General features: G+C 41.4%; 1 protein-coding gene across 1 annotated transcript; it reads left to right on the top strand.

The window, feature by feature from the left end:
• Positions 1 to 1,099: 1,099 nt before the first annotated feature.
• Positions 1,100 to 20,005, top strand: cenpt (centromere protein T). The gene is made up of 14 exons (XM_034193474.1): positions 1,100 to 1,359; positions 9,222 to 9,336; positions 9,414 to 9,558; positions 9,640 to 9,733; positions 9,870 to 10,006; positions 10,123 to 10,183; positions 10,289 to 10,425; positions 11,314 to 12,387; positions 12,426 to 13,328; positions 13,499 to 13,654; positions 13,745 to 13,844; positions 14,066 to 14,236; positions 14,447 to 14,551; positions 19,734 to 20,005. Exons 1-14 carry the CDS (start codon positions 1,274 to 1,276, stop codon positions 19,861 to 19,863), a joined length of 3,414 nt encoding a protein of 1,137 aa, XP_034049365.1. The 5' UTR covers positions 1,100 to 1,273; the 3' UTR covers positions 19,864 to 20,005.
• Positions 20,006 to 21,018: the final 1,013 nt, after the last annotated feature.

Raw genomic sequence — 21,018 nt, 5'->3', positions numbered from 1 at the left:
ATTTGAGGGAAATGGTGATATTGTGTATGTGGAAAAAGTTTTAGATCTTTGAGTTCATCTCATACAAAATGGGAGCAAAACCAAAAATGTTGCGTTTATATTTTTGTTGAGTGTGTGTATATATATATATATATATATATATATATATATATATATATATATATAAAAGGTGTCCCAAAAAAAAAAAAACATTTAAAACACTCGGCTTGACCCTTAAATGCTACAAACTTAATCACTTCTTTCTTTTTTACTTGCACAGACCCTGAAGTTTATGTTGATGCCAAGCATCGATGCATTGAAGGAAAACATCTGAGAAATCCAAAACATTCCTCAGGACACTTTCCCCAAAGCGTTTGCAGGCCATAATTGGCCAGCGTGGGGCCGACATTGAACATGTCTAAGAGAATGACAAAATGCACGGCCAATATTGACATTGGTATGAAAAACTTCAACCTTTCAGCTTTCTATTCAGCCATAAATTTAGCTCCTAGACATATGCTTTGACCATTTTCTTTGCTGATAAAATGTTGCATATTTTTTTGTGTTTTAGTGTATCGGGTGTCCCAAAAAAATATGCAACATTTTATCAGCAAATAAAAAAAAAAAATATATATATATATATATATATATATGTGTGTGTGTGTGTGTGTGTGTGTGTGTGTGTGTGTGTGTGTGTGTGTGTGTGTGTGTGTGTGTGTGTGTGTGTGTGTGTAAAATGATGACAGAGATGTATAAACTTCTTCCCAGCTGTTAAGCCATTTATGACCGAAAGAGGGTACTGTTGTACAAAAAATGTGTGGATATATATAATTGCTGTGTATGCGAGATATTTGATGAAAATCATTATTTTGCTGATATGTTGTAACCACATGCGTTCTTATTACTTGATACGTCAGTTGTCATTTTGCAAAAAGTTTTATTGTGTGGTCAAGGGAATGCCAGTTCCCTTATTTGTGTATGTTTTTGTTGTATTAGTTATATTTCTTTAAGGTGACTGATTCTGCGCATGTCTGGTTTGTTTTGTGAGGGTGTTACCCTCTCGCGAGATTTAGCTTAAATATATCGCGGGAAAAATAAAAAACAAGTACGTACTCGGTCGGTGTTCAGTAGAGCGAATGAACGATTAGAAACTATTGTCAAGCAGTTCAGAACATTTTACATAGTCTGACTCAGCTTATAATACTGCATTGTATAAAAAGTCGGAGTTTATTTGACGTTTACTGGGTTAACGTTATACGGTTAGCTTGTTAGCTAGTCAGTTAACTCAGTCATAATGGATTTTTCGGGCGACTTGACAGCTCGGGTTCTACTGGAACGAATCCTCGTCACCGAATCACCCCGAACCCCGGTCACCTGCAGGTTTGTCTAAATAACTAATGTTACCCTCTGATAACTAAGCGGATGACGATACAGTTGGATGATCTTACCCTGGGTAAATTTCCTTTAACATAAAAAACAACCGTTAATCATTAATGGATATCATTTTTAATTTCAAAATGAAAGCAAGTCTATCCAGCGTGATATAAACTTAAAATTACGGCTTGCCTTTTTGTTGTTGTTTTATACTGTTTTTACTATTTGACCTTCAAAGGCAAGTAAGCAGAAAAACCTCAAACTTCTGGAAAAGCTGGAAACAATGTTATGGGTGTCCTGAATAAACAATTACTTGATTCGAAATTTGTGCAAGTACAGTACAGGCCTGTCTGCTTTTTTTTTTTTTTTTTTTTGGTCTGTGATTACAGCGCATCTAATCCAAAATAGATTCAATTCATTTTGTTCCCTACAAAATTCTACTCACAACACCCCCTAATGACGACATGAAGTGACTCTCAGACCATGAGAAACAAAATTCTCTGGTCTGATGAGACACAGATTGAACCCTTTGGCGTGAACACCAGGCGTCATGTTTGAAGGAAACCAGGCACCATCCCTACAGTGACGCATGGTGGTGGCAGTGTTATGCTGAAAGGATGTTTTTCAGAAATGGAAGGATTTGGAAGACTAGTCAGGATTGAGGGAAACACAAATGCAGCAATGTACAGTGACATCCAGACATCTGCTCCAGAGCGCTCTTAACCTCAAACTGGGGTGACGGTTCATCTTTCAGCAGGACATGACTTTAAGCACACAGCCAAGATATCAAAGGAGAGGCTTCAGGACAACTCTGAATGTCCTTGAGTGACCCAGCCAGAGCCCAGACCTAAATCCAATTGAACATTTCTGGAGAGATCTGAAAATGTCTGTGCACCGACGCTCCACATCCAACCTCATGGAGCTTGAGAGGTGCTGCAAAGAGGAATGGGCAAAACCGAGGCCGCAATTGCGACCAAAGTGTTGAGCAAAAAGTGTGAATACTCATGTAAATGTGATGTCTTAGGTTTTTTTATTTTTAATAAATTTCCAAAAAGAAAAAAGAGAACTTTTTTGACATTGTCCTTATGGGGTATTGTGTGTAGAATTTTGAGGGGGAAAAAAGAATTTCATCCATTTTGGAATAAGGTTGTAACATAACAAAATGTGTATTAAAAAAAAAAAGTGAAGCGCTATGAATACTTTCTGGGTACACGGTAAACATGTTACCCAGTACCTATATTGATCAAAAGTTAATCACATCATCTCTTACATACCAACACGTGACATGGTAAATAACAAGATGCTGGATTTTGAAGTTTTGGAGCTGTAGTGTTTAAAAGAATGTGGATACACTCGGTGACTTGCGCTTTGGCTCACACAGTTGCTGTCATATAAGCCATACTAGATTAATGGAAAATGTCAAGTATAGATTATTGACAAAGGCTAATGTATTTTCTTTTAACTGTCACTTTACAACAAATACATGCTGTTTCCAATCGAACTGCCCCACTCAAATTTCACTCCTAATCCAAGGCTGGTCCATGACCAGGCAAGGTGGCTCAGATGTAGGGCTACAGCTATCGATTGTCTTAGTAATTGAGTATTTTATCAATTATTCTTGTGATTAATCGAGTAATCAGATAAAAAGTACTTTTGCGTTTTTAAACATCAACCGTCCAGGGCTCTCCCATAGCAATGGCACAGTGTCGCTGCGCCATCACACAGATTGTCAAATTTAGTGTATCCCTTTCTGTTTTCCTGGGTAATTATTTATTTTTTCACATCTTTACAAACTTTGGCTCTTTCCCGGTGTCAGGAGCTCAGCCGAAGTCTTGACATTTTGCTGAAATGGCGATGAGATGTGGCTTTCTGCTTTTTGTTTTCCTTTCCTTGTTTTATTATCATTATTATTATTATTATTTATTATTATTATTATTCTCACTCTTGAAATCGAAATTTCGGCCTCTTCCCATGCTCAAAAACTCACCAAACTTCCCAAAGTCGTCCGGCCGGATCCGAAATTCGATATTTTGGGGGCGTCGCACATGGTCGCAGAAAAATCGCGAAATAGCGCCCCCTAGAAATTATCAAAAACCCCTCTGCATTGGGCTTTTTTCGTCGTAGCCTCACGAAATTCGGTACACATATTTACCATGCCAGGACGCACGAAAAAGTCTCTTACTGTCATGGTGAAATATTGACAGGAAGTCGGCCATTTTCATTTTAAGTTTCGATTTTGAGCAAATTTTTGCCATTTTTGGCCATTTCCACTACTTACATTTGAACGAACTCGTCCTAGGGATTTTATCCGATCGTCTTCAAATTTGGTCAAAATCATCACAACACAATGGTGATCAAAAGTTATCAAAACATTCTAATTAAGTCAAAAGGCGTGGCTGCTAGGGGTCATCAAACTTTGGCGAGCTTTTCGGAGCACGCCATTTCACTTCGAACGGCTGTCACGCCCACATACTTTATAGTAGATCCTTCAAACTTGCTGGACATGATGAGGGCTCCGCCCTGAACGTCTACATATCTTAAGTTCCCACCTGCGCCATAGCGCCCCCCGGTGGTGGCGGGAAATGTCCTATTTTTACTTTAAGAGGTCCTGATGTCACATACTTAACCCAATCAACTTCATTCCACTTCTAAAACATGCAAAACAAATTGGTGAACGTAGGCGATGAACGCCGTGACGTTACGAGTAACGGCGTCCGTGTGGCGGCGTGCCGAATATTGCCCATTCGCCATGAAATTACGTTCTTCATTTTGACGGCTTTAATTTTGTCACATCATCATGAAAATTGATACACAGGTCGAACACGATAACCTCTTACAATTCATAGGGGCGTCGCCGCAAAATGCCTCAATAGCGCCCCCTTGAAACTTTCAAAAACCCCTCCACATAGGGGTTTTTTTTTTGGAGTAGGGAGATGAAAATTGGTACACGTGTGACTTGCATAGACGTACAAAAAAGTCTCTTGCACCATGAGTCTACTCCAAACAGGAAGTCAGCCATTTTGAATTTTCTTCTCATTTTGGCGTGATTTCCACATGTTGTATTTGAACGAACTCCTCCCAGGGATTTTGTCCAATGCACTTCAAATTTCTTTGACAGCATCCAAAGATGATACTGAACAAAAGTTATCAAAAGCTTTTCTCTATGTTGAAGGGTGTGGCCGCTATGGTGCCGCCATTTTGACCCTTTGCCATAGAACATCAAGTCATGATAATTCCTTCATGCTTTGCCTGATTGACTTGAAACTTCACATGTATGATGACGGTTGGCCCCTGAACACACCCAGCCCCTCTGTTTGTACACTGAGCGCCCCCTAGTGGATGAACAATCAACATGTCATAACTCCTTGATGCATTGTGTGATTTGTTTAAAATTTTAACTGTGTGATGAGTGGTTACCCCTGCATGCACATGCCCACATGTGGTCACAAGGGCACCCACTGGCCTGGGCAGGCGGTCGCGCGGAACGAGGGCCCGTATATGACTGCTTGCAGTCCTAGTTATTAGGGCCCGAGTAGGCAACATCCTACGAGGACCCTATTGTAATTGCGCTGTTTATTATTATTATTATTATTATTATTCTCACTCTTGAAATCAAAGTTTTCTGCCTGTTCCCGTGCTCAAAAACTCACCAAACTTTCCGAAGTCATCCGGCCGGATCTGAAATTCGATATTTTGGGGGCGTTGCATATGGTTGCAGCGAATTCGCGAAATAGCGCCCCCTAGAAATTTTCAAAAACCCCTCCGCATTGGGCTTTTTTTGTCGTAGCCTCACGAAATTTGGTACACATATTTACCATGCCAGGACGCACAAAAAAGTCTCTTACTGTCATGGTGAAATATCGACAGGAAGTCGGCCATTTTGATTTTAAGTTTCGATTTTGAGCAAATTTTTGCCATTTTTTGGCCATTTCCACTACTTACATTTGAACGAACTCGTCCTAGGGATTTCATCCGATCAACTTCAAATTTGGTCAAAATCATCACAACACAATGGTGATCAAACGTTATCAAAAGATTCTAATTAAGTCAAAAGGTGAGCCTGCTAGGGGTCGTCAAACTTTGGCGAGCTTTTCGGAGCACGCCATTTCACTTCGAACGGCTGTCACGCCCGCATACTTTATTGTAGATCCTTCAACGTTGCTGGACAAGATGAGGGCTCTGCCCTGAACATCTACATATCTTACGTTCCCACCTGCGCCATAGCGCCCCCCGGCGGTGGCAGGAAATGTCCTATTTTTACTTTAAGAGGTCCTGATGTCACATACTTAACCCAATCAACTTCATTCCACTTTTAAAACATGCAGAACAAATTGGTGAACATAGTCGATAAACGCCGTGACGTTACGAGTAACGGCGTCCGTGTGGCGGCGTACCGAATATTGACCATTCGCCATGAAATTACGTTCTTCCTTTTGACGGCTTTAATTTTGTCACATCATCATGAAAATTGATACACAGGTCGAGCACGACAACCTCTTACAATTCTTGGGGCGTCGCCCATGGGCGGGGCAAAATGCCGCAATAGCGCCCCCTTGAAACTTTCAAAACCCCCTCCCCATAGGGGTTTTTTTGGAGTAGGGAGATGAAAATTGGTACACGTGTGTGACTTGCATAGACGTACAAAAAAGTCTCTTGCACCATGGGTCTACTCCAAACAGGAAGTCGGCCATTTTGAATTTTCTTCTCATTTTGGCGTGATTTCCACATGTTGTATTTGAACGAACTCCTCCTAGGGATTTTGTCCAATGCACTTCATATTTGTTCCAGATCACCCAGAGATGATACTGACCAAAAGTTATCGAAAGCTTTTCTGTATGTCGAAGGGTGTGGCCGCTATGGTGCCGCCATTTTGACCCTTCGCCATATGAACATTATACTTAAACAGGTACTGAAGTCACATATTTAACCCCATCAACTTCCTTCCACTTCTAAAACATGCAGAACAACTTGGTGAACGTAGGCGATGATCGCCGTGAAGTTACGAGTAACGGCATCTGTGTGACGGCGTACCAAATATTGCCCATTCGCCATGAAATTACGTTCTTCCTTTTGACGGCTTTAATTTTGTCATATCATCATGAAAATTGAAACACAGGTCAAGCACGACAACCTGTTACAATTCATAGGGGCATCACCCGTGGGCGGGGCAAAATGCCTCAATAGCGCCCCCTTGAAACTTTCTAAAACCCCTCCCCATAGGCGTTTTTTGTAGTAGGGAGATGAAAATTGGTACACGTGTGACTTGCATAGACGTACAAAAACGTCTCTTGCACCATGAGTCTACTCCAAACAGGAAGTCAGCCAGTTTGCATTTTCTTCTCATTTTGAAATGATTTCCACATGTTGTATTTGAACGAACTTCTCCTAGGGATTTTGTCCAATGGACTTCAAATTTCTTTGACAGCATCCAAAGATGATACTGACCAAAACTTATCGAAAGCTTTTCTCTATGTTGAAGGGTGTGGCCGCTGTGGTGCCGCCATTTTGACCCTTTGCCATGGAACATCAAGTCATGATAACTCCTTCATGCTTTGCCTGATTGACTTGAAACTTCACATGTATGATGACGGTTGGCCCCTGAACACACCCAGCCCCTCTGTTTGTACACTGAGCGCCCCCTAGTGGATGAACAATCAACATGTCATAACTCCTTGATGCATTGTGTGATTTGTTTAAAATTTTAACTGTGTGATGAGTGGTTGCCTCTGCATGTACATGCCCACATGTGCTCACAAGGGCACCCACTGGCCTGGGTAGGTGGTTGCGCGGAACGAGGGCCCGTATATGACTGCCTGCAGTCCTAGTTGTACTTGTTTTTTAAAATCCTGTCTGGCAGCAAATGAATATCTTTAGCATGTTTACAAAACAAATTTGTAGGTATCATCTTGGGCTCTAAAAGCCTTGATCACTATCATTTTTTGTATTTTTTTGACACTTTATAGACTTAATAACTAATTATTTAAATGAGATAGTAGTCAAATATGAAAGTCGTTAGTTGCCACCCTAGTTCAAAATGAAAACAACAAATTAGTGATAGCAAGGTAGTGACAGTCTATCAAGTGAAAATACCATGTTGCCAACTCCCTTTTTAAAAAAAAAAAAATTACTTTTTTTTTATTTATAAAATTGTCTTTGCTCAATCAGCTTGTTAACCCCTCTGTCTTTTGGGGGTGTTTCGGGGCAGATGTACCAGAGTCCAGTCCGTCCTATGCGGGGGGGTGAAAGACTCAGAACGGGCACCTCTGGACGACACCTGCTGCATTGCAAATTAATATGAACATCTCGTGCATCAAAACCATTAACGACTTCTGCTTATTATGACACGTACTCTGTCATTTGTCTCTGTGATAGAGTTACCCATGACCCCCTCCCTTGATCACTTCGTTGTGGCAAGAGTTTTTTTTTTTAAATCCATTTTCATTTCGAGCCAGTTCCTTATTTCTGAGACTGAGTCCCATCCACTTGGGTGACACAACAGCACTTGTTCTACACCCCTCCACACACACACCCAATTTACTGTGTGTAGCAAGTCCATTAATTCCACTACAGTGTTTTTGCTGTTAAAATTTAGACTTTCTGTTGTAGAGCTCTTGAAAGCCCAAATCCGACATTGAGGTCCAAACTCCAAAAGTTCTTTTTTGTCCTGATTTAGACAGTTCTGTCATGGAGCTACCACAAATGGTATTGTGAGGCATTATTTATTATGCTGACTCACTATCCTTGTGAAAATGCATTGATTTACACACACAACATTCAGCATGTTTACACACTGGCACGGTGGCGTAGTGGTTAGCACTGATGCCTCACAGCAAGAAGGCTGTGGGAAAGATCCAACCCCTTCTGTGTGGAGTTTGCATGTTCTCCACGTGTCTGTGTGGGTTTCCTCCGGGCACTCCGGTTTCCTCCCACAATCAAAATAACAAAAACAAATTGCTTATTTAGGGTCTGCTCCTTTCTCTGCCTTATGCTGAAGAGGACATGCCCTTGAAATGGGTGTTTCAACAAGACAATGACCCCAAGCACACTAGTAAACAAGCAAAACCTTGGTTCCAAACCAACAAAATTAATGCCTCGCAGGTGTGAAGAAATCATGAAAAACTCTGGTTATACAACTAAATACTAGTTTAGTGATTCGCAGGATTGCTAAAAAACAGTTTGAACATAACGGTTTTAGGTTTGTAGCTTCAACAGCAGATGCTACTATTATTGTGAACACCCCCTTTTCTACTTTTTTTTTTACTAATAGCCCAATTTCATAGCCTTAAGAGTGTGCATATCATGAATGCTTGGTCTTGTTGGATTTGTGAGAATCTACTGAATCTACTGGTACCTCGTTTCCCATGTAACAATAAGAAATATACTCAAAACCTGGATTAATCTTTTTAGTCACATAGCACTACTATTATTCTGAACACTACTGTATGTGTACAATGTCAATAAAGGCTATATTATTATTATTATTAAAGTGTCATTAATGCAATTTTCTGAATTCATGCGCACTTCGTGAATCTGGCGTAGTGTGCTTTTTATCGTATGGTAAGAGAATTTTAAGAAGTTTAGGAAAACGTTCAGTTGTTTTGAAACACGGGTTTGCAAATGTTTTGGAATGCTTCAGAACACTTTCAATTTTTTCCACCTCTACACAAAACTAATTGTATAAATCATGATTAAATATGAAATGCTATTAAAATTGTAAACTAATTATATAAATCATGATTAAATATGAAATGCTATTAAAATTGTATTTAATTCTGTTGGGAAATCTAAGATTTCTCAAAGTTGCCATTAAAACTTTTTTTTTTTTTCTCGGTTGCTCGCTTTTGTGTGTGTGTGTGTTTTGTCTTTAGTTCGTCTGAAACACAGAGTACGAGTGCGGTCCGCCGGAGTGACAGACTAAAAAAGAAGGATGGTGATAAACCACAGGACATCCTAAGACGCAGCCTGAAGCGTAAAATGCATGAGGCGAGTAAAATAAACTAATTTTCCTTTGATGGGCATGTTGTTAAGTGTTCTTCAGCTGACCTACCTTTTTTTCCTAGAGTGTAACCAGGATATCACTGCCTCCTCCTAAGAGGAGAACATCCTCTGTTGGGCTTAGGAAGATGGTGACACCTGGCCCAACTTCATTTCTGTGCAATGACGATGACACTCCAAGGCACATACTTGCGAATATCCTGCAGACAGGTGTGTAACTGGCCTGACTGATTTGGCTGTTGCAGCTCTTTTTATTTTTTACTATTCTGTGTACTTTGTCATGTGATTCAGAGCCGGTGAAATCCCCTGTGATTCATGAAAAAGCTGTACCAAAGGAGCCACAGCTGCCTTCTGCTCATTCTAGCATTAACAGCGGGCATCCCAGGTACACACAGATTATGTGCTTCTGAAATGTTCAAACAGTATCCGTCCTGAATTTTGGGCGGTTTGTATGCAACTGGATAAAATGTGAAGTATTGTTATTTTCTGTTTTTTTTTTTTTTTTTTTTTTTTTTTTTTAGTACTGACTTTTCAGGTTTGGATTTGACTGATGTAACGATTGCTAACTTAGCATGCAGTGCAAAAGGCCTAAGCAGAAAAAGACCACGTCGCAGCTTAAATGTCACAGCTTTTGAAAAGCAACTTAAACATGAAGATGGTAAGGTCAAAGGTTTCAATTAGGATATTTATTGTTGTAAATTTGTACATTTAAAATGGAGTTTGACTGTTTTTGGTGACTAATTTTTAATTATTTTTGGATGTTTCTGCTTAAAGATGTCAAGAAGGATGCTGATGAGTCAACAGACAGCCAGTTATCGCTGTGTTCTTTGTCAAAGTAAGTTGATTCAAAGTTTGTGTTAAATTCACTAACTCTTTGGGTTAAGAGACTAAAGGAAAAAAAAAAAATTTCTGCCTATTTGCTCTTTTTTTTTTTTTCCAGTTCAACTACATTAAATCTTAAAACGCCCATTGTGGATCTTCGGTTAGAGAAAAGGGGCCTTCAGCGAAAGATTCCTCAACGCAGAAAAATCACAGAGGATGAATTTGGTGCTGGTGTGCACAGAAGACAGATGGAAGGTGGTCTCAGTTGTTATTACTATATAATGAATATTAGTAATAATTGCTGTTATTACTCGTATGAAACTAGAGCTACTGTGGTTAATCAGTTATTAATTGACTTAAATTAATCAACAACTATTTGGATAATGGTTTGTACTATTAAAAAAATTGATATCAGCTTCTTAAATGTGAATACTTTTTTTTTTTTTTTTTTTTTTTACATCTGGCAGTAAGATGAATATTTCTCAAAACTGGACAAAACAAGACATTGGAAAGCATCATCTTCAGCTCTGGAAATAATTGACATTTTTCACTATTGTCTGACATTTTATGGAACGTGCAGCTAATTGATCATTTTTCTCAATTGGTAGATTGTGAAAATAATTATTTGCTGCAGCTCTGCATGAAACTAATGTTCTTAACTTGTGCAATATTTTCCTTCTTTTGAGTATTTTTTTCTCAATTATTTGAACTATATAATGGAAAAAAGTAGGAATACACACCAGCATCGGCCTTTCAAGATGATGCAAAATTACATGCCAAAAAAAAAAAACTATTAATACATTACATTTTGAAGCAGTATCATAAAAAGTTTGCTATATTTTTTTAATTAATTGACACAATTAATACATTCTTTCGTAAAACTTGTAACTCTCTGTTTAGCCTTCAATCTTATTTGGATGAAATTTTTTTTTTTCCCTGAAGGAATTCATACAGATAAATCTTATTTTCTGTTGATTATCCTATTGATTGCATGACTAACGAGATTGTACTGGCGGTGGGGGGGGGCACTGACTTGGCATTGTCAACTCGATTGTAGAAGTGCATTGTAATTTTAGATTGTTGGTTTTTTAAACTGTGAAAATAATCTTTTTTTTTTAATTATAATTTATAATTTTCTTCCAGGGTTGAGCGGCACTCGTCCGGTGGACCAGTCTCTTAGTGAGACAGCTCACATAGAGGGCTTCTCCCTTGGTTTCCCTGAACCTGAACTCAGCACTGATATCTTCAGCTGTAACACAGCCCTCTATGCACAGTCTGATGCAATGACATCCAACATTAACCTTCTTGCAACACAAGACAAACCCACAGTGCTGGCATCTCAGCTTCACGGAGAGATGGGAGTAGGTGAGCAGAACCAACTGGCTGGAGTCAAATTAACTTCTGGATTTACTATTAAAGAAGTTGCTGCTGTTGCTAACCCTACAGAAGAATGTTCTTCTGTTAAGTCCCAGTCTGAAGATGTTGATTCGTCTGAATCTCCAAACAAGGAAGAGAAAAGTAAAACTGATTATCAACCTGAAGCAACTGCTGCAGCCATTTCTCAGTCACTGTTTAAGGAAGATGATATTGCAGCAGAATTTCACACTGAAGAAGAAAGTGTTGCTGATTCTCAAGGTGTAGAGGAAGCTGGAGCTAATTCTGAGGGAGGAGAGGAAGTGGCGGCCCATTCCCAAAGCGGTGCGGACGTGGCAGTGACCCATTCCCAAGGCGGGGAGGACGAGGAGGCGGCGGACCATTCCCAAGGCGGGGAGGACGAGGAGGCGGCGGCCCATTCCCAAGGCGGGGAGGACGAGGAGGCTGCGGCCCATTCCCAAAGCGGGGAGGACGAGGAGGAGGCGGCGGCCGACTCCCAAGGCGGGGAGGACGAGGAGGAGGCGGCGGCCGACTCCCAAGGCGGGGAGGACGAGGAGGAGGCGGCGGCCGACTCCCAAGGCGGGGAGGAGGAGGAGGAGGAGGCGGCGGCCGACTCCCAAGGCGGGGAGGACGACGAGGAGGAGGAGGCGGCGGCCGACTCCCAAGGCGGGGAGGACGACGAGGAGGAGGAGGAGGCGGCGGCCGACTCCCAAGGCGGGGAGGACGACGAGGAGGAGGAGGAGGCGGCGGCCGACTCCCAAGGCGGGGAGGACGACGAGGAGGAGGCGGCGGCCGACTCCCAAGGCGGGGAGGACGAGGAGGAGGCGGCGGCCGACTCCCAAGGCGGGGAGGACGAGGAGGAGGCGGCGGCCGACTCCCAGGCGGGGAGGACGAGGAGGAGGAGGAGGAGGCGGCGGCCGACTCCCAAGGCGGGGAGGACGAGGAGGAGGAGGAGGAGGCGGCGGCCGACTCCCAAGGCGGGGAGGACGAGGAGGAGGAGGAGGAGGCGGCGGCCGACTCCCAAGGCGGGGAGGACGAGGAGGAGGAGGAGGAGGCGGCGGCCGACTCCCAAGGCGGGGAGGAGGAGGAGGAGGCGGCGGCCGACTCCCAAGGCGGGGAGGAGGAGGAGGCGGCGGCGGCCGACTCCCAAGGCGGGGAGGACGAGGAGGAGGAGGAGGAGGCGGCGGCGGCCGACTCCCAAGGCGGGGAGGACGAGGAGGAGGAGGCGGCGGCGGCCGACTCCCAAGGCGGGGAGGACGAGGAGGAGGAGGCGGCGGCGGCCGACTCCCAAGGCGGGGAGGACGAGGAGGAGGAGGCGGCGGCGGCCGACTCCCAAGGCGGGGAGGACGAGGAGGAGGAGGAGGAGGAGGCGGCGGCCGACTCCCAAGGCGGGGAGGAGGAGGAGGAGGAGGAGGAGGAGGCGGCGGCCGACTCCCAAGGCGGGGAGGAGGAGGCGGCGGCCGACTCCCAAGGTGAAGCTGTTGCTGCAGTCTTTCCATCTGAGGAGAGAGATGTAATTGATTCTCAGGGTGACGATGATGTTGGAAATAATATTGCCACCATGTCAACTTCTAAGAAAGTTGAATCAGCAGAGCCTCCATTTCTAGATAACAAAGCTGATTCTTTGTCTGAAGTCGAGATGCAGTCTGACAGTAAGGAATCTGGAGGAGATCATGAAAGTGGCCCAGAGGATTTCGCAGCTAAATCTCAGTTAAATGAAGGGAAGAATATGGCTCATTCTCACCCTGGATGCGAGCATGATGAGAAGCAGGAAGATGAAGACGGTGAGCAACTATCACAACAGCTGACACTTAACATTGAAACACATCAGCTTTAGGACTTATCACTTTGAAGTTGGACTCCAGAGGCAGTGAATGGAATCAAAAAACACATACACTAATTGGTATTCGTAGGCACGTTTGGCTGTTTTTAAACGAATGTTCTGCCCATACAGCGGTTGATCTTGAGGATGATGAAGAAAATGCTCCGCACCACTTGGGGATGACTTTTGAAATCGATAACGGTGAACCTGTCAGTGGCTCTGTGCCCGATCAGGCTGCTGACCAGGATGAAGAGTGGGAGGATGAAGAAGATAATGAAAAGAGTGAAGGTCAGGATCTCCTTTATGGAAATTTTTTTTTTTTGTTTTTTTTTAATGAAACCAAAATTGAATAATTATTTTGTTTCTTAAAATCTTCAGATTTCCCCATTAAGACTCCAGCCTTTGTCAGAGAGAGAAGAATTTTTTTTCACTGTGATTCTCAGGCTTCCCCAGTTGGTGTTAAAAGCATTCAGGCCAGGTAATTTTGATTTCTTATAAGACAACGTCTTCCATTTTCTTGGAAATGATGGATCGTCTCTTCTTTTACTGGCCCTGCATTTTCATATTGAGTGTTAATGGCAGTGGATGAAGGACATAATCCTCAGCTTGCAAAAACAAAAACCTATTATCAAAGTGGTATTTACATGGAATGATTAATTGTCCAGAATCCATGTTGAGCATTTACTTTTTAAATATTAGGACCAGTGGTACAAGTGGAGGTTTACCTGGAGCTAAACCTAAGCAAGTGAAAGCCAGGAAGCGGAAGTCTAAGGTGCAAGGGTGTCTGCCCAAGAGCTACCTCATGGGTGTGTTTCGGCACTTTGCCAAGACAAAGGTCTCTGCGGATGTCTACGCCGTCCTAACAGACGTGTAAGCAACTGTTTCGATATGTGTTACACATTGAACTGTTTCCAAACTGTTAACTAATGAGTTAATTGTCAAGCAATGACCCACTTGACTGAGAATACTGAAATAAAAGAATGGAAACTACAATACAGTGAAGTTAAAACAGAGATGGCTCTGTATAAGTCTGGTTTATTGCATTGTTGAAGTTCCTGATGTCTGTTGTTGGTTTAACAGAATGGAGAAATTCTTTCAGCGAATGGCAGAGGACTTGGAAGCGTATGCTGCACATGCAAAGAGAAAAACTATAGAGGTTGAGGATGTGGAACTGCTTTTGAAAAGGTATGTGTGCTCTAGTGACTGTAGGTGGAACAACAATTTTTATTTTTGAAACTCCTGAATTTGAAGAGCATTTGCAAAAGATAAAAAGTGAGGAAAAAGGACGCATAAAGGGCCACATGCATAACATCACGTTAAGACAATATACACTCATCAACCACTTTATTAGGTACACCTTGCTGAGTTGAACCTCCTTTTGCCTTCAGAACTGCCTTAATTCCTTGTTGCATAGATTGAGCACAGTGTTGGAAACATTCCTCAGAGATGTTGGTCCGTATTGACATGATGGCATCAGGCAGTCGCCCATTTAACCAGTCTGCCCATTCTCCTCTGACATCAACAAGGCATTTTTGTCCACACAACTGCCACTCACTGGATATCTTCTCTTTTTTGACAATTCTCTGTAAACCCTAGAGATGGTTGTGTATGAAAATTTCAGTAGATCAGCAGTTTTTGAAATACTGAGACCAGCCCATCTGGCACCAACAACCATTCCATGTTCAGGTCACTTAAATTCCCTTTGTTCTCCATTCTGATGCTGTTTGAATTCCAGCAAGTCATCTTCATGTCTAGATGCCTAAATGCTTTGAGATGCTGCCATGTGATTGGCTGATTAGGTATCTATTTTATAATAACCAAGTGGCCTCTGTGTGTGTGCGTGTGTATGGCTTTGATCATGGCAAAACCAAAGAGAACTGATATTTGCCGTTTTGGTATGCTTATATATTTTGGGTCAAGGATGAACGCTGAGAAAAAGGAAAGTTAATAGGACAAATATTTTTTGAGAAATTAGCAATTTTGGCTAACCAGTAAACAATGGATGTTGTGCTGCAGTGCACCATGAGAGTTTGGGGTTTTGAGGTTTTAATGTTATTCTGGATAATGTTAGTTTAACAGTGTTGTTAGTGTTATTAATTTATTGTTTTTGTAGTTCAGTTGGTTTAGTCAGTTTAGATGAGTGTTATGTTGCTGTTACCATGAGTGAAATGTGTCTTGCTTTTAATGTCTACCACCAGCGTCTCTTTGTCATATTAAAAGCACCTGCTTACAGCAGATTGCAGAAAAGACAAAAAGCTGTGCTTGCGTGCAATTTTGATCATGTACAAACTGGAGAACTGACATTTGCCGTTTGGTATGCTTATGTATTTTGGGTCAAAGTTGAATGGTGCCAAAACCGAACACTGATAGGATTAAGAGCCAATATTTTAAGGATCAGCCATGCTGTGATTCAAGCATTCACAGCCCGTCATCAGCGCCATTGATCCCCCAACCAAATATGTATATAAGATGAAAGAGTTTTCCTCCCTATGTTATTTAATAGTTAAACTAGCTTGGGGACTTGATGGTGCTGAATGTTCCACCACTTGAAAGATGGGAATTTAATGAAATGTCAGTTTTTGCATATTTTTGGCTTGAACTTTGATGACCCCTGGTAAGGTCACTGTTTGCCCTTACCAAAAAATAGTACTTATAAGTATATAAAAAGTAAACTAGAAGTATACTTGAAACATACTTGCATATACTACTTTTTGGTAAGGGTGGTTTTCAGTCCAAAACTTTTGGAAAAGTTTGTTTCTTGATAGGTTCCATCTCTGAACCAAAGTTTCGTTGAAATCCGAGTATGCTTGAATAACACCCTAATGTAAACCTATCTGAACTTTAAAAATATTGCCTCTTAATATTTTAGAGAAGCTACATATATTAGCTAACAGTGAACAATGGACACTGATATTTACTTTCTGGACTCACACGCCAATCCAGCAGGGGGCAGTAAATCTATATTAAAAGTGTGAGAGAGGATTTTTATTTAGTAAGTACATAATATTATTGTAAATGCGTTAAAAGTACATGGATAACAAAAGAAAGTTAAAACACATATTTCCATTGTGGACCATATATTAAAAATCAAATGACAAAACAGAAGTAAAAATAAAATAGCGGTATAGTAATTGTAATTGTGGTAATTGTAATTGTGATAATAAGTGTATGTGACAACAAGTACTTAAACAATTTATTAAAACATTTAGACAGTAAATTAACATAAAAATACTTAACAGGAAATAAAAGGCTTGAGTTCTTAAAAAACTGTTGAGGTCTGGGGTTCTAAAAACATTCTGGACTGACGCCATTCCAACTCATTGTAGAAACATTGCACAGTTTATTGTAACCCTTGAAAAATGTCAGCTATCTATTTTATAAACACTATCCAATCTAGAGCCTGTGGATCCCCATGAGCAACTCGCTAGTTTGTATTAACAAGCAATCTGGTAATAAAGTGGCTGGTGAGTGTAAGAATTGAGCAAAAAAAAAAAAAAAAATCTCATATTAATGACCTGATAATATAAACAAGAAGGTACTATACTCCGGAAAACATGGTCATAATTGTCTTTGTCTTCTGTATCATGCATATTGTTGTTAGATTTTAATTGTAGAGTGAGTTTACCATTGAGCACACTTTCCCACTTTCCTAAGCAGTGTAGGATGTTTTCTGGGAAAGGACATGAGGATAAACAAAACCCAATGCATTTACAGCAGAGGTTATGCATGCTGGCAGTTGCATTGTACATACTCTCCCCCCCCCACACACCCTGTGTGTTTAAATAAGCCCTTAATACCATTGACTTTTGTTCAATTTCAATTCAATTTATTAATTTATATAGCGCCAACTCACGATAGTCGCCCCAAGGTGCTTCACACAGTTCACAACACTAATCTAAAATCAAAATTAAAAGCAAGAAAAGCACAATAAAAACATAAAACACAGTAGAATAAAAAGAAATTACAAAGCAAACGCAAACAGATTAAATTAATTATAAGACAGTCTAAAAAAGTGGGTCTTCAGTCTTGATTTAAGTCTCCACCGTGTCAGACTGCCGAATAACAGCAGGTAGCTCGTTCCAAAGAGTCGGACCACGGTAGGAGAAAGCTCTACCCCACAGACTTCTTGTTCATCCTCGGAACACACAGAAGCCCTGCACCCTGCGAACACAAGGGCCTCGCAGGTACGTAGGGCTTAACCAAGTCGCCAGGTAGGAAGGTGCCTGTCCATGAACAATTTTATAAACCAACAATAAAACTTTAAAATCCGATCTGGCAGAAACCGGTAGCCAATGAAGGGATGCCAGAATGGGAGTAATGTGGTCAAACCTACTTTGTGTCAAAAGTCTGGCAGCAGCATTCTGTACCAACTGAAGTCCTCGAATGCTAGACTGCGGCAGGCCAGAAAATAAAGCATTACAATAATCCAGTCTGGAAGAAATAAACGCATGTATCAAAGTCTCAGCATCAGCCATAGACAGGATGGGACGAATCCTCACCACATTTCGCAGATGAAAGAAGGCAGTCCTCGTAATGTCTCTAATGTGGGGGCCAAAAGACAATGTAGGATTGAAAAGTACGAGGTCTATTAGATAATAAACCGACCCTTTTATTTTTTTTTAACTATATGGATTTGAATGACGTGCGATTACACCAATCATGCTTGAACCCTCGTGCGCATGCGTGAGTTTTTTCACGTGTGTCGGTGACGTCATTTCCCTGTGGGCAGGCCTTGAGTGAGATGTGGTCCCGCCATCTCGGCTGAATTCCTTTGTTTCACACGCTGCTCGAGACGGCGCGCGTTGCTTTATCCAAATTTTTTCTGGACCTGTGAGGAATATCCGAGTGGACACTATTTGAGAAATTAAGCTGGTTTTCGGTGAAAAGTTTAATGGCTGATGAGAGATTATGGGGTGTTTTGTCGCTGTAAGGACTTCCCACGCAGCGGGACATCGTGCAGCGCTTCCAGGCGCCGTCATCGGCCTGTTTCAACCTGAAAACATCCTAATTTAAGGCTTAATTCACCCAGGACGTCGTGAGAGAACAGAGAAGATTCAGAAGAGGCCGGCATGAGGACTTTATGCAGACATTCCACTGTTTAAGAACATTTTGTAATGAAAGACGTGTGCGCAAATTCGCTGAGTCGTTTCCATGACGACTCGGCAAATCTGTGTGCGCCGCGACAGGAAAAACACCTCCGTGTTGAAAACCATTTGTAAAATTCAGGCGGCTTTTGATGGCTTTCAACAAGTGAGTAATTGAGAAATTGTTTAACTGCTTGGGCATGTTCCAACTTGCCCGTTAAGGTTTCCAATGGAGGTGTTTTTCCTGTTGTGACCCCTCGCCGTCGGGTCCAGCCCGACATGTGACTCTGCCCGCACGTTCTTTCATTACAAAATGTCCGTTAACAATGGAATGTCCGAATAAACTCCTCATGCCGACTTCTTCTGAAAGTTCTCTGTTCTCTGACGACTTCCTGGGTCAACAGAGCCTGAAATGTGGAAGTTTTCAACTTGAAACGGCGAGATGCTGCCGCCTCGAAGCGCAGATCGCCGTCAGGCGCCGTGGGCCGTCCTTACGGCGACACTACCACACCAAAATCTCTCATCAGCTGTTAAAATTTTTACTGAAAACCAGCTGAATTTATCAAATGGTGTCCACTCAGTTGTGCCTTACAGTTTTGAAAAAAATTTGATCAAACAAAGCAGTAGTCTCTGAGCCATTACTAAACAATGAAAAAATCGACGAGAGGGTGGGCGACTCCTCACTCAAAGATTGCCCACAGGCGAATGACGTAACCGACAGGCGTGAAAAAACTCTTGCATGCCCACGAGGGTTCAAGCATGTCTGATGTAATCACACGTGATTCAAATCCATATGGTTTTTGAAAAAAATGTCGGATACTTTTCTAATAGACCTCGTACTCCAAGATTCCTCACTTTGTCCGTATGATGCACAACACACGAAAGATAATAGATGATGTTAGTTTAACAGTGTTGTTAGTGTTATTAATTTATTGTTTTTGTAGTTCAGTTGGTTTAGTCAGTTTAGATAAGGCAGTCCTTGTAATGTCTCTAATGTGGGGGCCAAAAGACAATGTAGGATTGAAAAGTACTCCAAGATTCCTCACTTTGTCCATATGATGCACAACACATGTCCAGAATCCATGTTGAGCATTTACTTTTTAAATATTATTTTACTTGTAGCTGTAGCAGCACCTCTTTAAAGTTTATGTTGCTTTGACTGCACGATTTGTAAAAAGCTCCCATGGCCATGTGTTGACACCACAGACTTGTATTATCCCTGCCAGATGCTGCATTTCTTTATCATTTGTGGCATAAAATTTTTTCTGTTTTGTTCTCTTCAGGCAGGGTTATGTAAACGACAAGGTTCCAGTGGAAGTACTTATTGAAAAATATCTTCGGATGGAGCAACGCAAACTTCTGATACCTATTGCAACAAGTGGAAACATTGTTGTTCCTAAACAGAGGAGATGAACTGCAGCCTTTGACGAACTCTGTTATTGATTTGGACATGGGGTGCGGGGTGTCTCCATTTTCCATGCTGTGCAAAGTAAATTGGAATATAATGGCTCTGTAATGTGTGTGTAAATATTTGATATGTTGTTTACCACTTAACCTGCAGTGTATGTTAGTACATTTTATTTTATTATTATTATTTTTTTTTTTGACAAACCAAATATTTGACAGTGCTTGCGGATGAGGGAGAGTTTAAAACATCACATTTTCTTCCTTGTTTTCTAGTTGTACTTACCTGGCACTGTGGTATAATGTCACATAAATTCTCTGTGCAGACTTTTGAAATTAATAAATGTCAAAATCGTGTTTTGTGGGAGGTGATAGTCTAGTTGTTAAGGCATTGGGCTTGAGACCAGAAGATCCTTGGTTCAAATTCCAGCCTGACTGGAAAATCACTAAAGGCCCTTGGGCAAGGTCTTTAATCCACTAGTTGCTCCTGGTGTGTAGTGGACGCCTTGTATGGTAGTACTCTCACATCGGGGTGAATGTGAGGCATTATTTGTAAAGTGCTTTGAGTGTCTGATGCAGATGGAAAAGTGCTACATAAATGCAGTCCATTTAAAATCTTATTTCATTTTTGAGCTTCACTACTAAGTACTGGAGAACATACACATTTCTTGTTGGCTTGCCTGGTCCATATCAAGAAGGGAGATGCAATTTAGAGATTAAACAGCCAGACTTCTAATCTTTTGTAAACTGGTGACATGCAGTTTTAATCCCCCGCTGGTTGAAGGCCTGAAGGGGGATTATGTTGTGCTGATTTCTGTCTGTCTGTCCGTCCCAAAAAGGGTATACAGTGTATCCGGAGAATATTCACAGCGCTTCGCTTTTCCCACATTTTATGTACTGCTTTATTCCAAAATGGATTAAATTAATTTTTTCCTCAAAATTCTACACACAATACCCCATAATGACAGTGTGAAAAAGATTTTTGAAATTTTTTGCAAATTAAATAAATAAATAAATAAAAGAAATCACATGTACATAAGTATTCACGGGCTTTGCCATAAAGCTCAAAATTGAGCTCAGGTGCATCCTGTTTTCACTGATCAATTAAGCTGTAGAAACATCTCACAGATAGAGTCCACCTGAGGTAAATTCAGCTGGCTGAAC

This window comes from Thalassophryne amazonica, chromosome 18 (genome assembly GCF_902500255.1).
Source record: "Thalassophryne amazonica chromosome 18, fThaAma1.1, whole genome shotgun sequence".
Classification (NCBI taxonomy): Eukaryota; Metazoa; Chordata; class Actinopteri; order Batrachoidiformes; family Batrachoididae; genus Thalassophryne; species Thalassophryne amazonica.
Note: the sequence above shows the minus strand (reverse complement) of the source record. Positions and strands in the feature narration are given on the sequence as shown.